The sequence below is a fragment of the Mauremys reevesii genome, linkage group 2 (genome assembly GCF_016161935.1).
Source record: "Mauremys reevesii isolate NIE-2019 linkage group 2, ASM1616193v1, whole genome shotgun sequence".
Lineage (NCBI taxonomy): Eukaryota > Metazoa > Chordata > Testudines > Geoemydidae > Mauremys > Mauremys reevesii.
In genome coordinates, this window is record NC_052624.1 from 282,151,612 (window position 1) to 282,167,444 (window position 15,833).

General features: G+C 48.1%; 1 protein-coding gene across 3 annotated transcripts in view; it reads right to left on the reverse strand.

Annotated features, from left to right (window-relative positions):
• LOC120397910 overlaps window positions 1-12,905 on the reverse strand; it is a 47,124-nt gene extending 34,219 nt beyond the window's left edge. For all 3 annotated transcript variants that reach the window (XR_005594082.1, XM_039524607.1, XM_039524608.1), the window contains exons 1-4: window positions 12,708-12,905; window positions 1,285-1,333; window positions 1,004-1,058; window positions 104-205 (exon numbers count right to left, since the gene is read on the reverse strand). Coding sequence is in view for 2 of the 3 variants with exons in the window: in XM_039524607.1 (XP_039380541.1) it covers window positions 104-205; window positions 1,004-1,058; window positions 1,285-1,333; window positions 12,708-12,806 (305 nt within the window). In the remaining variant the exon portion in view is untranslated. The remainder of the gene's footprint in view (window positions 1-103; window positions 206-1,003; window positions 1,059-1,284; window positions 1,334-12,707) is intronic.
• Window positions 12,906-15,833: the final 2,928 nt, after the last annotated feature.

Below are 15,833 nucleotides of genomic sequence, written 5' to 3' on the forward strand. Positions count from 1 at the left end.
TTAGGATGCTGGAGTGTCTGGTTTTCCCTGCTCCCTCCTCTCTACATTCATTATCCCCTCCCACCCAGCCCCCAGTCTGGTGCCCCCCGCTCAGTTGCCTTACGGTATCAGAACTGCATCCAGGTGTCTGCCCACGTACTGTAGCCTCCTCTCAACCAGCCTGAGGCGCTGAGCCAAGGGGAGCTTCTCCAGGGGCACAGGGCAGCTGTGGAACAGAGAGAGCAGATAGCTGAGTGCAGGCCCTGCCCTCAGGCCCTCTTTTACCCAGAGGTGCGGCACCGAAAGGCTCCCTGTCCCCTTCTCCACTGAGGCAGCCTCCTCCCCTGCAATACCCGGGCCTTGGATGTTCTGGGTTGGGGTTAGCTGGATTGTTAGGTGATCCCTGTCTAGTGCTGAGGAGGTGAGCGTCTATCCTGCTGGCTGCATGTGTGTCATGTCCCTTCCACAGAAGCTAATCAACATGTAGGATAACAGCCTACTCTAGCTACCAACTATGCAGCTACTTCTTTAGCTCCAGGATTCAAATCCTCCGTGGAACCTATGCTGGGGGACTGGAGGAGGGGCCATTACCCAAGTGCTGCTGGATCCCCTACTCACCGTACCAGAAAGACCAGCCTTCCTCCTGACCTCTCCACCTCACCTCCCCGGGGTGCATGGGGCTGCTCCCAGAAAACATTTTCTCCCGCTCTTGGCAGGAGAGGATGGTCCAGTCCAGTTGACACAATCTACCCCTCCCCCCCACTGCCCCAGGTTAAAGGAGCCGTATGATGCTGGAAGAAGGGAATGACCCACTGTACAAGGCGTGGGGGTGGATTAGAGATGGCAACTTCTGCAGGGTGGGAATGAATTGCAGGAGTCTAAAGGAGAAGAGTTGCCTGCGTGGTACATAGGTCGGGGCAGGGGAGGGATTACTCGGGCTACTGCCCCTGGGTGGGGATGAATTGCATGACGCTAAAGGAGGGGACTGACCCACTGCAGATTTATGGAGGGGGGCATTGCTTACCACGTCTCTGGGGATGCACCAGCCTCCTCCAACTCTTCCGCACAGCGTCCAAAAGCTGCCAGAAGTGAGACATAAAGGAGACATTGAGCTGCTTGGGCACCCTCTGCCCCAGATTTCAGAGGCAGCCTGTGAATGGAGCCCCAGCCAGTGCCTCTGCACGGCTCTGGGCACGACTGTGCCTTCGCAGGAAGAGGGGAGGCAGGTGGGGAATAGACCCTATTTCTCTGCTTTTCATGGGGCCTGAGTCTGCCACTGCAGCTGTGGGGTGAGGGGCTGCTTACCTTTCGCTTTCTTTTTTGTCTTTCTGGGCCTCCTCTTCCTCTGAGAAGCCTGCCACACACAGAGAAAGCAGCAGGGTTAGAAGAGAACTCCTCAATAAACCTGGGAGAACAATGAGCCAGAGGTGATTGCCATGTGGGGCCAGAGGGAAATTTTTCCCTCTGGCAGAGTATTGCACTCTGAGGCATCATGGGTAGGAATTGTGCTTTCCTATGATGCAGCCAATATAGGGAACAAAGCACAACCCATAACAGGGATCACTGCAACACTCCAGGGGTTGGAGAAACAGGGATTGCTGGTACCAGGAGCCTGCAGAGTTTATAAGCATTGAAGGCGAGAGCCTGCAAAGTTCTCTCTCCTGCAGAGATGATCAAACTCTGCAGGTTTTAGGATTGCAGAGTATGCAACTAACCCCAGATACCATGCACGGAATTCAGACCCTGGGGGAGAAATCCGACATCTGGACAACAGTGTTTCCTAGATACATATTCAGGGAGTGCATGATATCGGGGTTTTCTCTGCAGCCATTTGGGATGGCCATGCTACTCCTGAGTGGTGAAGCCATGAATGGATCATGCAAATCCTCCCAAGCAAGTGCTGATATAACCCCTAGAGCATCCTCAAACGGCAGCTGTTTTACACCAAAAAACAACAACAACAGAAAAAGGATCAGGATATTCTCCAGGGAGATTTGGATGACCTTGTAAACTGGAGTATTAGTAACAGGATGAAATTCAATAGTGAGAAGTGTAAGGTTATGCATTTAGGGATGACTAACAAGAACTTTAGTTATAAGCTGGGGACGCACCAGTTGGAAGTAACGGAGGAGGAGAAGGACATAGGAGTCCTGGTTGATCGTAGGATGACTATGAGTAGGCAATGTGATGTGGCCGTTAAAAAAGCTAATGCGGTCTTGGGATGCATTAGGCGAGGTATTTCTAGTAGGGATAAGGAGGTGCTAGTCCCGTTATATAAGGCATTGGTAAGACCTCATTTGGAGTACTGTGTGCAGTTTTGGTCTCCCATGTTTAAGAAGGATGAATTCAAACTGGAACGGGTACAAAGAAGGGCCACTAGAATGATCCGAGGAATGGAAAGCCTGTCGTATGAAAGGAGACTTGAGGAGCTCGGTTTGTTTTCCTTAACCAAAAGAAGGATAAGAGGAGATATGATTGCACTCTTTAAATATATCAGAGGGATAAATACCAGGGAAGGAGAGGAATTATTTCAGCTCAGTGCTAATGTGGACACGAGGACAAATGGATACTTTTAATTCAAGGATAAATTGTCAGTCAGGAAATTTAGGCTTGAAATTAGACAAAGGTTTCTAACCATCAGAGGAGTGCAATTCTGGAACAGCCTACCAAAGGAAACAGTGGGGGCGAAGGACCTCCATGACTTTAAGATTAAGCTAGATAAGTTTATGGAGGAGATGGTATGATAGGATAACGGGCTTAGTCAATAGGTCAATTAAGTGCCACACTGGTAATTAGTACAATGGGTCAATGATAGGATATTGTTAGCCTTTTTCCAGAGAGTCTTGCCCGCATGCTCGGGGTTCAGCTGACCGCCATATTTGGGGTCGGGAAGGAATTTTCCTCCAGGGTAGATTGGCAGTGGCCCTGGAGGTTTTTCGCCTTCCTCCGAAGCATGGGGCAGGGGTCGCTTGCTTAAGGAGTGGGTGGATCGGCTTATGTGGCCTGCATCTTGCAGGAGGTCAGACTAGATGATCATAATGGTCCCTTCTGATCTTGAATTCTATGATTCTATGAACAGTTTGGCATGAGCTCAGTCCACTTGCCTGAGAGCTGCAAAGTTTCTTGAAGGTAAACTGCACTGCTTGCAGCTTAACTAGCCAGGTATTCCTTTCACAGGCTAGATCTTTCTCGCCTGGCCTCGGCCCCTTCCCTCCTCCCCCACAGTTTAGTTCCTTTAGTTCTCCAGATGTTTTCAGCAGTCTTCCTTCTGGGGCAGGGAGGTGGTGGAGAAGAACCTAGATTAACTCACTTCCAAGCCTTCAATAGGATTTGGCTATGACAGGAATCCTTTGTCTCCCAGTTTGACCCCACGGCCCTCCATCCTAGTGGAAAAATACCACTAGTCCAAAATGATGTCCATCTGAGGGAACTGGGATTGTTTAGGCTGCAGAAGAGAAGAATGAGGGGGGATTTGATAGCTGCTTTCAACTACCTGAAAGGGGGTTCCCAAGAGGATGGATCTAGACTGTTCTGAGTGGTAGCAGATGACAGAAGAAGGAGTAATGGTCTCAAGTTGCAGTGGGGAAGGTTTAGGTTGGATATTAGGAGCAACTTTTTCACTCGGAGGGTGGTGAAGCACTGGAATGGGTTCCCTAGGGAGGTGGTGGAATCTCCTTCCTTAGAGGTTTTTAAGGGCAGGCTTGACAAAGCCCTGGCTGGGTTGATTTAGTTGGGAATTAGTCCTGCTTTGAGCAGGGGCTTGGACTAGATACCTCCTGAGGTCCCTTCCAACCCTGAGATTCTATGGATTCTATAATTCTATGAGGTGACATGATCACATGACCCTGCAGTGTCAAAGCAGCATCCCAGGAAGCTTCTCAGGAAGGAGGAAGATTAGCATCTTCCATGTCCTATTGTCCTTCCTAATGGCCCATCCAGGCTGATTGCCTACTGTTTGGGGGCATTCCCCTGGTGCAAGCACTTTTGTAATTGATACAGAGCCCATATTCCTAACTTCAGATACAGAAATGATACATCCATCCAAATAGGATAATCCCATTCAGTAAATCAGAACCTTTCCAAGGATATCTCTGTCATAAGTAGTTAGTTAAGGGTTAAGGTCTACCTGTAAAGGGTTAACACAGACCTGGTGAAACACCTGACCAAAGGACCAATCAGGGAAGAGAATTTGAAAATCCCAGAGAGCGGGAACTTGGGTCTCTGTGTTCTTTGTTCTGAGTTCTTAGCCGTCTGGACCTACACCAGTCCAGATGTTTAACCAAGTCTGCTCATCTTTCTGAACTAATTTCTTCTATTCAAGCTAGTGAGTATTAGAAGAACTGGGTAATTGCATATAAGAATCCTGTGTCTGCAATTCTGTGTGTTTGCATTGATTATTCGTAATTTTGCCTGTATTGTTTGTACTGAGGAAAAGGGAGAAATTTCTCCAGGGATTAATAAGATTAGACCCTATGAATGTCTATCTTGGATTCATAGAGATTGTGTATTTTTCTCTTCTTTCTTTTATTCTTTTAATAAACTCTTTTAAGTTCAGGACTTGGTTAAGTTCCTTACCTGTGGATTCAGGGGAAGGAAGCTAGGCGCCACTCTGTGGAGACAAGGATTGTCTCAAGCAGAGAGAGCAGGAGAGGGAGGGGAAGTGGGCTGCTTCCTGTGTGTAGAGATTCAAGGGATTTGAATCTGGGTTCCCCAGGGAAGCTTGGGGGACAGGCCGTGCGTCAGACACGTTAACCTGACTGGTGGCAGCGAGAAGGAATCCTACCCTAAGGGTTAGGGTGGGGGGAGAATACCTGCGGGTCCCCTCTTTGAACCCACAAGCTCAAAGTGGGGGTGAGATCCCATGACATGGTGGCAGCGGAGTTTCGAACCCATTGTTAGAAGAAATCTTCAGCCAGGTTGGCTGGAGGGAATTGAGTTTCCAGCAGGCTTTGTTGGAAGCAGTTTTTCTTTTGGGTTGCTTGGACAGGCAGCTTGAGGAAAAAGCAGTTTTCTTTCGGGTGGCATAGAAAAGCACCTTGGAGGAAAAGAAAGTGTGTGCATTCCTTAGGTGGGGGGAAGTGCCCTCACAGGTTTGCTGGGGAGATAAGGAATCTCAAGACAGAGGTTTTTAGCTCTGGTTGCAGGAGGTGTGTCCCTCCTTTGTGTGATCAGGATTCCTTGGGTGGGGGGAGTGCTCCTCCGAGCTCATCCCGTCCAACAGGGAAAACAGGTTTGGCGAGGAGAGAAAGCTCCTGAAGCCAGTTTTTTTTTCCTGTGACTTTTGAAATGCAGAAGCCAGGAAGCCAGTGAGATTTTCACTAGTCTTTTCTCGCAGAGAGACAGAGAGTTTTTTAGATTTTCCCTATTGCTCAGTACAGAACAATAGAGAGTTGCAACACACAATTTGCTATACACAGGATTAATTACCCTTTCTCTACTCAAGTTATCATAAACAGGGAGGGGGTGTCCAGCACCCCAAGGCACAGATATGACGGAAACAAGTGACCAACTAGAGCTTGCTCGATTGCAAATAAAAATCCTGGAAGCCAAAGAGAGAACACAAGATGGCCATGGCAGCCATAGAGGCAGACCAGAAAGCCAGAGAGGCAGACCACATCAGACAAATGGAATTAAGAGAGAAAGATCTGGAAATCCAGAGGCAGGCTCTGGAAGTAGAACAGGCTAAGCAGCATAATCCACCACCCCATCCACCTACTGATCAAACTTTTGGAGAAAATTTCCGCCTACAGGGCAGGTGATGATGTTGAGGCCTTTTTAGAAAACTTTGAGAGGGCCTGTATTGGATACCGTCTTCCTAAAGACCAATACATGATGGAGCTGAGGTCACAGCTCAGCGGACAATTATCCCTTGTGGCAGCTGAAATGCCTAGAGACCAGATGGACGACTTTCCACTGTTCCTAACCAAGGCCAGACTCAGAATGGGCATCACCCTGATCACGCCCGTCAGCGTTTCAGAGCCCAGAAATGGAAACCAGAGATGTCATTTCCAGAGCACGCTGCTTACCTGGAAAAACACTATTTCTCATGGATATCAGGATCCAAGGTTAAGGAGCTAGACGACCTACACCTCCTGATGATGATGGAGCAGTTCCTAGATGGTGTTCCTGAGAACATTAGGCGCTACATCCAAGATGGTACCCCAAAAACACCCCCGGAGGCAGGAGAGACTGGAGCCAGATGGATGGCATCGGTAGACAACACGACCGCTACTGCCAAAGGGAGCGAATCACACAAGGTACCCACCGAGACTAAACCTTACCATCGAGGGCCAATCAAGCCCACACCTACAACCCAAGCACAGTCACACCCTACCTCTTCTTCTACCTCACCAGTTTCCAGTAAACCAACACAACCCCGTGACCCATCAAGTGGGCGATGTTTTGGATGCAATGAACTGGGGCATATCAAAGCCAAATGCCCAAAGAACCTGAACCGGGTCCAACTCCTTGCACCTGCACACCAAGGAAACCGGAATTAGATATCTCTCAAATACCCGTATGCTTTAGGGAAACTTTGAGAGTGGACGGAAAGGAAGTTATCGCATGGAGAGACACTGCAGCACATGTGTCAGCTATCCACCGAACCTTCGTGGACCCCAAATTCATCAACCCGAAAACCAAAGTGACAGTTCGCCCCTTCATGTCAAAACCTGTAACATTACCTACAGTGCGTTTACCTGTCCAGTACAAGGGCTGGTCAGGGATGTGGACTTTGCTGTCTATGACAATTATTCTGTCCCCATGATACTGGGCAACCACTTGGCCCATCACGTTGAGCCGCCAGAAACAGAGGGAGTGGTTATACGCAGCCAAGCCAGACGAGCTGCTGCACCCATACCTGTTCCTGAGCCATCCACCAAGACCCGTCTGTGTTACCAGAGACCCAGACAGAGGTGGTGGAACCGGATCCCAGGCCAACACCGACAGCAGCCATAGTTCATCCAGTCCCAGAACCGGAACTGGAAGGGCACCCAGCGCCAGCACCGGCGCCAGCTATTACAACTCCACCGCCAGAGGGCGACAACGGGCCTGAACTGGAAAAACCAGCAGACAACCCTACCCTAGAGGCTCAGCCGGGCCTGAAATAACACCTCGTGGACCAGCGGAGAGCGGTTCACAGTCAACAGAAACAATCTCATCACCTACATTACTTCCAGAGGAACTGGTGTCTCCCGCCTCAAGGGAACAGTTCCAGACAGAGCAGGAAGCCGATGACAGCCTCAAGAAAGCATGGGCGGCGGCGCAGCAACCCACCGCCTCTCAGCTCCACTAACCGATCCCGGTTCGTTGTGGACCAAGGACTTTTATACAAGGAAAGTCTTTATGGTGGACACCAGGAGGGCTGGCATCCTCAAAACCGGTTGCTAGTTCCGACGAAGTACCGGGAAAAGCTCTTAAGCAGCCCATGATCATCCCAGTGGCCATGCTGGGGTGAACCGAAGCAAAGACAGGTTGGGAAGGTCCTTCGACTGGGAGGATGGGCAAGGACGTTGCCAAGTATGTCGGTCTTGTGAGGTATGCCAAAAGGTAGGAAAACCTCAAGACCAGGTCAAGGCCCCTCTCCAGCCACTTCCCATAATTGAGGTCCCATTTCAGCGTGTAGCTGTGGATATTATGGGTCCTTTCCCAAAAGACCCCAGAGGAAAGCAGTACATACTGACTTTTGTGGACTTTGCTACCAGATGGCCGGAAGCAGTAGCTCTAGGCAACACCAGGGCTCAAACTGTGTGCCAGGCCTTAACTGACATTTTTACCAGGGTGGGTTGGCCCTCTGAAATTCTTACAGATTCGGGAACAAATTTCCTATCAGGGACCATGAAAGACCTGTGGGAAACTCATGGGGTGCATCATTTGGTTGCCACCCGTACCACCACCAAACTAATGGCCTAGTGGAAAGGTTTAATGGAACATTGGGGCCATGATCCGCAAATTCGTCAATGAACACTCCAATAATTGGGATCTAGTGTTACAACAGTTGCTGTTTGCCTACAGGGCTGTTCCACATCCCAGTTTAGGATTCTCACCATTCGAGCTGGTATATGGCCATGAGGTTAAGGGGCCATTACAGCTGGTAAAGCAACAATGGGAGGGTTTACACCTCCTCCAGGGACTAACATTCTGGACTTTGTAAGCAACCTTCAAAACACCCTCCGAGACTCTTGGGCCCTTGCTCGAGAGAACTTAAGAGATGCTCAAGCGGAGCAAAAGGTCTGGTATGATCGACATGCCAAGGAGCGGTCCTTCAAGGTAGGAGACCAGGTCATGGTCTTGAAGCGCAACAGGCCCATAAGATGGAAGCGTCCTGGGAAGGACCATACATGGTCCAGGAGCGCCTGGGAGCTGTTAACTACCTCATAACATTCCCTGATTCCTCTTTAAAGCCTAAAGTGTTTCATGTTAACTCTCTAAAGCCCTTTTATCCCAGAGAATTACAGGTCTGTCACTTTACAGTTCAGGAAGGAGATGACACCGAGTGGCCTGAAGGTGTCTACTACGAAGGTAAAAGAAATGGTGGTGTGGAAGAGGTGACCCTCTCCACAACCCTGCAACGTCTGCAGCGGCAACAGATCAAGGAGCTGTGCACTCACTTCGCGCCCTTGTTCTCAGCCAACCCAGGACGGACTGAGCAAACCTGCCACTCCATTGACACAGGTAATGCTCACCCAATTAGGACCCCACCCTACAGGGTGTCACCTCATGCCAAAGTTGCTATTAAACAGGAGATTGACAACATGTTGGAGATGGGTATCATCCGCCCTTCTACCAGTGCATGGGCATCTCCAGTGGTTCTGGTTCCCAAACCAGATGGGGAAATACGCTTTTGTGTGGACTACCGTAAGCTCAATGCTGTAACTCGTCCAGACAACTATCCAATGCCACGCACTGATGAGCTATTGGAAAAGTTGGGACGTGCCCAGTTCATCTCTACCATTGATTTAACCAAGGGATACTGGCAGGTACCACTAGATGAACCCGCCAGGAAAAATCTGCCTTCATCACCCATGCAGGGTGTATGAGTTTACTGTGCTTCCATTCGGACTGCGGAATGCACCTGCCACCTTCCAAAGGCTGGTGGATGGTCTACTAGCAGGATTGGAAGACTGTGCAGTTGCATACCTCGATGATGTGGCCATTTTCTCTGATTCATGGCCTGAACACCTAGAACATTTGAAAATGGTTTTGAGCGCATCAGGCAGGCAGGACTAACTGTTAAGGCCAAAAGTGTCAAATAGGCCAAAACAGAGTGACTTACCTAGGACACCAGGTGGGTCAAGGAACCATCAACCCCCTACAGGCCAAGGTGGAGGCTATCCAACAGTGGCCTGTCCCAAGGTCAAAGAAACAGGTCCAATCCTTCTTAGGTTTGGCCGGATATTACAGGCGATTTGTACCACACTACAGCCAAATCGCTGCTCCACTAACTGATCTGACCAGGAAAACCCAGCCAAATGCAGTTAAGTGGACTGATGAGTGTCAGGAAGCCTTTATCCAGCTTAAGGCGATGCTCATGTCTGACCCTGTATTAAGGGCCCCGGACTTTGACAAACCCTTCCTAGTTACCACCGATGCATCTGAACGTGGGGTAGGAGCGGTACTAATGCAGGAAGGACCGGATCACAACTTCCATCCTGTCGTGTTTCTCAGCAAGAAGCTGTCTGAGAGGGAAAGCCACTGGTCCGTCAGTGAAAAAGAGTGTTACGCCATTGTGTATGCCTTGGAAAAGCTACGCCCATACCTTTGGGGACGGCAGTTCCAACTACAAACTGACCATGCTGCGCTAAAGTGGCTTCATACTAACAAGGGAAACAACAAAAAACTTATCAGATGGAGTTTAGCTCTCCAAGACTTTGATTTTGAAATTCAACACATTTCAGGAGCTTCCAACAAAGTTGCTGATGCACTCTCTCGTGACAGTTTCCCAGAATCTAGTGGCTAAAAAGTGTTCTTTACATGTTATATGCTTAGTAGTATATGTAATAGTGCATGTGTTTATTACTCTGTTGGTTTTGCAGTTTAGGAGGAAATCACCGCCAGTGCTCCCACTGTTGGTGATTTGGGGGGCGTGTCATAAGTAGTTAGTTAAGGGTTAAGGTCTACCTGTAAAGGGTTAACACAGACCTGGTGAAACACCTGACCAAAGGACCAATCAGGGAAGAGAATTTGAAAATCCCAGAGAGCGGGAACTTGGGTCTCTGTGTTCTTTGTTCTGAGTTCTTAGCCATCTGGACCTACACCAGTCCAGATGTTTAACCAAGTCTGCTCATCTTTCTGAACTAATTTCTTCTATTCAAACTAGTGAGTATTAGAAGAACTGGGTAATTGCATATAAGAATCCTGTGTCTGCAATTCTGTGTGTTTGCATTGATTATTCGTAATTTTGCCTGTATTGTTTGTACTGAGGAAAAGGGAGAAATTTCTCCAGGGATTAATAAGATTAGACCCTATGAATGTCTATCTTGGATTCATAGAGATTGTGTATTTTTCTCTTCTTTCTTTTATTCTTTTAATAAACTCTTTTAAGTTCAGGACTTGGTTAAGTTCCTTACCTGTGGATTCAGGGGAAGGAAGCTAGGCGCCACTCTGTGGAGACAAGGATTGTCTCCAAGCAGAGAGAGAGCAGGAGAGGGAGGGGGGGAAGTGGGCTGCTTCCCTGTGTGTAGAGATTCAAGGGATTTGAATCTGGGTTCCCCAGGGGAAGCTTGGGGGACAGGCCGTGCGTCAGACACGTTAACCTGACTGGTGGCAGCGAGAAGGAATCCTACCCTAAGGGTTAGGGTGGGGGGAGAATACCTGCGGGTCCCCTCTTTGAACCCACAAGCTCAAAGTGGGGGTGAGATCCCATGACAATCTCACATGACCCATCTTGCATAAAACATACCGTAGTTATGCCATATTCCTAGAACAATATTTCTATGAAGAATATGCGGCGTAATGTCACAGGGGTGAAGAAGCATGTGGACAAGGGCGATCCGGTGGATAGAGTGTACCTGAACTTTCAGAAAGCCTTTAACAAGATCCCTCATCAAAGGTTCTTAAGCAAAGTAAGTTGTCATGGGATAAGAGGGAAGGTCTTCACATGGACCACTAACTGGTTTAAAGATAGAAAACCAAAGGTAGGAATAAATGGTGAGTTTATGAAGAGAGATAAATAGCAAGGTCCCCCAAGGATCTGTACTGGGACCAGAGTTCTTCAACATCTTCATAAATGATCTAGAAAAGGGGGGAAACAGTGAAGTGGCCAGATTTGCAGATGATACAAAGCTAAAGATCGGTAAATCCAAAGCTGAATAGGCCCTCCTTGTTCCCAGATGTATAAATCTGTGTTGGGCTGTGTGAAAATGCATGTTGTTTGAATGGGCCCCATTTGCCAAACAAACTCTCCAGAACTCTCTGCATGACTGCCCTGTCCTCATCGTTATTTGCCATTCTGCCAATCTTCCTGTCATCAGCTCATTTTTATCAGCATCAATTTTGTATTTACTTCCAAGTCATTGAAAAATATTGAATAACATCAGACCTAGTACTGATCCCTGCAAAGCCCCATTAGAAACACCCACATTTGATGAGCCCTTTGACAATTACTTTTTGTGATCTATCAGTTAGCCATTAGCCTGTTCTCAATCCCTTTAACCTGTGCTCCATTGATATTGTATAGTGCTAATTTGTAATCCAAATGTCCTGCGGTTCCTGGATGCCTAAACAGGGGAATCTCAAGTTGGAGGAGAGAGGATATTTTACCTCTGGATTTGGCACTGGTGCAACCACTGCTGCAATCCTGTGTCCAGTTCTGGTGTCTAACATTCAGGAAGGATGTTGATAAATTGCAGAAGGTTCAGAGAAGAGCCATAAGAATGATTAAAGGATTAGAAAATCTGCCTTATAGTGATAGACTTTAGGAGCTCAGTCAATGTCGCTTAAAGAGGTTAAGGGTGGTTTGAGGAAAAGTCTATAAATACCTACATGGGGAAGAAATGATGACAAATGGGCTCTTCAATCTAGCAGAGAAAGGTCTCACATGGTCCAATGGCTGGAAGTTGAAACTAGACACATTCAGACTAGACAGAAAGCGTCCATTTTTAACAGTGAGAGGAATTAACCAGTGGAACAATTTACCAAGGTCATGGTGGACTGATTCTCCATCACTGGCAATTTTTTAAATCAAAATTGGACATTTTAATTCAAGGTATGCACTAGGCATGATTGTGGGGAAGTTCTTTGGCTTGTGCTAGACAGGAGGGTCAGACTAGAAGATCACAATGGGCCCATCTTGCCTTGGAATCTGTGAAAAACAGCACCTTCCAAAAGTCTAAGTTTGTCACAGCTATGTTTGACATGGCCCATTTTCCATAAAACATTGTTAACCTGCTTTGAATATATTCCCATCCTTTAATTCTTTATTGATTGAATCCCATATCAGTTTGTCCATTATTTCAGGCTAAGTGGCCTATAAGAAGCTGGGTCAACCTCCTGAACCTTTTTGAATATTAACAAAACATTAGCACACTTCCAGCCTTCTGGAATTCCCTCAGGAATCCTACATTGGTTAAAAAATTAATGTCCATGGGCCAATAACCTCCTGAGCCAGCTCTTTGAGGACTCTTGGGTGGAGATGATCCGAGCCTGCTGATTGAAAACTACTTCTGTTTGGTTCCTGCACTCAGCTGGCATCAATCCAGCCTTTCCATCTCTCAAGGAGTCTCACTTACCTCAGATCTGGCGAGCCTGATCACAGCATAATACACAAGAAAGAGCAGCAGGATCCTTAGGCAGGAGGCAGAGTTGAGAAAGAGGAGGAGTGATCTCATTTTGCCGGGCTCAGGCACGAAGAATCACAGATACGCTCAAAGCAGCACCAAGTACCCAGGCTACACCTGAGGGCAGGTTGCTGCTCTGGCATCAGGCAGGCGCTGATGTCGTCTCTAGGTCACAATGAGGCTGCTCTCCTGTAATCTCCCTCTAGCCTGTGAGGTGTCAATGCTGTACATAGATCAGGAGATAGGCTGGGGCAATCGCCCAAGGGGGCTGAGCTGCTGAGCTCAGAATAAGGCAGGAGAGAGGGCATCAGGTTTCCCAGGAAAACCCTGGGTCTTTTCCGAGCTCTATGACTCTCAAGCCCGTAGGCAAGGGACATTTTTCCCCTACTTGTGGGAACTCCTAAAACCCCTGTGACTGAGGCAGAATCTCCCAGCCTGAAGTGAGAAGCAGCCCTGAAGTGATTATCTAGTGCTACGAGGGCACAAAAACATTCACGGTATCGGCAGCCCAAGCATTCCAAACCCTTCAGCTGGGCCCCAACTAAATCATGAGATTGGCTTCCAAATAATGAGATCTTCAAAAAACATTCATCTGGGGAACTCTTCAGTTGCCTTCCGGTGTCTGTTCCTCTAGGGTGCACTCAATTCATGTTCTCCAGCTTCTCTTTGCAACCACGAGGGATTAAAATTGGCTAACAAATAAAATAAAATAAAGAGCAGAGATTCTCAAATAAATCACTTGACTCCAGCAGTGGGCGCTTTAAGAAAAGCCCCCTATATCATAAGATAATAAAGAGCCATCCCCAGGCTCACCCCTCCACAGACTCTTCCCCCATCCCAGGCTCTGCAGAGTTCTCTCCAGCTACTGTACCGAGCCACCTCCCCCAGCCCTACCTCTTATTAACATCTTCAATCAGTAGCTCTCAAAGCACTTTACAAAAGAGGTCTGTAGCATTAGCCCCCTTTTCGAGATGGGAAACTGAGGCACAGAGCAGAGCAGACTGGATACTGGGCTAGATGGACCCTGGGTCTGACCCAGTGTGGCCGTTCTTATGTTACAGCTGTTCAGTCTCCTTGATACCTGTGATGTCATAATCCCGCTCAGTTCTCCAGTCTTCCATGGAGTCTGGATGGAAAGACAGGGTAGATGTCACCTAGTGAGCTGGGCCTGTGAGAGTAACCTGTGTTCAGGCAGAGAGGGGCTCCTGGGAGAGCAGAGTCAGGGCTCCGTTAAAGAGCCGGAGACAAGGGCCTGGCCTGAGTGTAACACACCAAACTTTGATTACACCTGTACCCGTAATAATTCCATTGTATTGCAGGGACAGTGAGCAGGTTCAGTCTGTTCCGACAGCGGAACTCCCACCTGTGGAGAACACCACAAATATGAAAATTGGGACAGTTTGGGATGCCAGTAGCCAGAGTTGCTCCGATTTGGAGGAAAGACACCACAGTGTAGTAAAGCTGCTCAGACTAAACAAAAAAATTCTTCTGTTGAGAAGACGACAATCTGTGGGTTAACTAAGTCGCCTCATAAATCGAAACATGCTCTTATCATTACAGCAATACAGCACATACCGGTCAAAGAAAAATAACAGTATCTAACATACAGATTTCTTCAGTACTGAAAGGTACACGGGTCACTAATCCTACGCATTGAAAGCATGCGCTGCTTATATGGCATTTATGTCCTCACACCCTCCCGAGCTGACCAAGCAGCAAGCACCCTGTTCTTTGCATAGGCTGGGATCCTTCTCCTGGCAGTTATCTGCTTGCTGCAGGTAGCCAAAGCAGGCCTGCAAACATCAGCCCTCAGGGCAGAGATCTTCAGCGCCCTTCCGATATGGCTGTCTCTCTCTGGGGCTGGCTGAACTGGCAGAACACGTTGGCACCCCCTTTTTTTTAAATTTGGGAGTGGAATTGGCCCTCCACCGTTGGAGATGCCCTACTGAGCATGTGTGACCCAAAGCAGCCCTCTAGTCACACCCTACATGCGATGGTAATAATCTTTGTACAAAATATGCCTTGTGAGGTCCTCAGGCTGTGCTCTAGTAACCCCCCTGCATTGTAAGCCTGGGTTTATCACTGCTGGGCTGGGTCTCACGGCCAACATGTAACTCCAACAGACCACAGTCGTCAGCAGGATTGAACATGGGATCTGTGAAGCTCAGTATATGTGCCTCTACTTCATGAGCTAAAAGCCACGTGGCTCTTAGCTAAGGCTGTAGCAGACTCATCCATCTCTAGCTAGGCTGGGCGCCACTAGAGGGGGACATAGACTCATAGACTTTAAGGTCAGAAGGGACCATTATGATCTTCTAGTCTGACATCCTGCCCAACGCAGGCCACAGAATCTCACCCACCCATTCCTGTAACAAACCCCTGACCTATGTCTGAGCTGCTGAAGTCCTCAACTTATGGTTTAAAGACTTCAAGGTGCAGAGAATTCTCCAGCAAGTGACCCGTGCCCCATGCTGCAGAGGAAGGCAAAAAACCTCCAGGGCCTCTGCCAATCTGCCCTGGAGGAAAATTCCTTCCCGATGCCAAATATGGCGATCAGCTAAACCCTGAGCATGTGGGCAAGACTCACCAGCCAGACACCCAGGAAAGAATTCTCTGTAGTAACTCAGATCCCACCACATCTAACATCCCATCACAGACCATTGGGCCTATTTACCTGCTAATAATCAAAGATCAATTAATTGCCAAAATTAGGCTAGCCCATGATACCATCCCCTCCATAAACTTATCCAGCTCAGTCTTGAAGCCAGTTAGGTTTCTTGCCCCCACTGCTCCCCCTGGAAGGCTGTTCCAGAACTTCATTCCTCTGATGGTTAGAAACCTAGATTTAATTTCAAGTCTAAACTTCCTGATGGCCAGTTAATATCCATTTGTTCTTGTGTCCACATTGGTACTGAGCTAAATAATTCCTCTCCCTCCCTGGTATTTATCCCTCTGATATATTTATAGAGAGCAGTCACATCTCCCCTCAGCCTTCTTTTGGTTAGGCTAAACAAGCCAAGCTCTTCGAGTCTCCTCTCATAAGACAGGTTTTCCATTCCTCGGATCATCCTAGGAGCC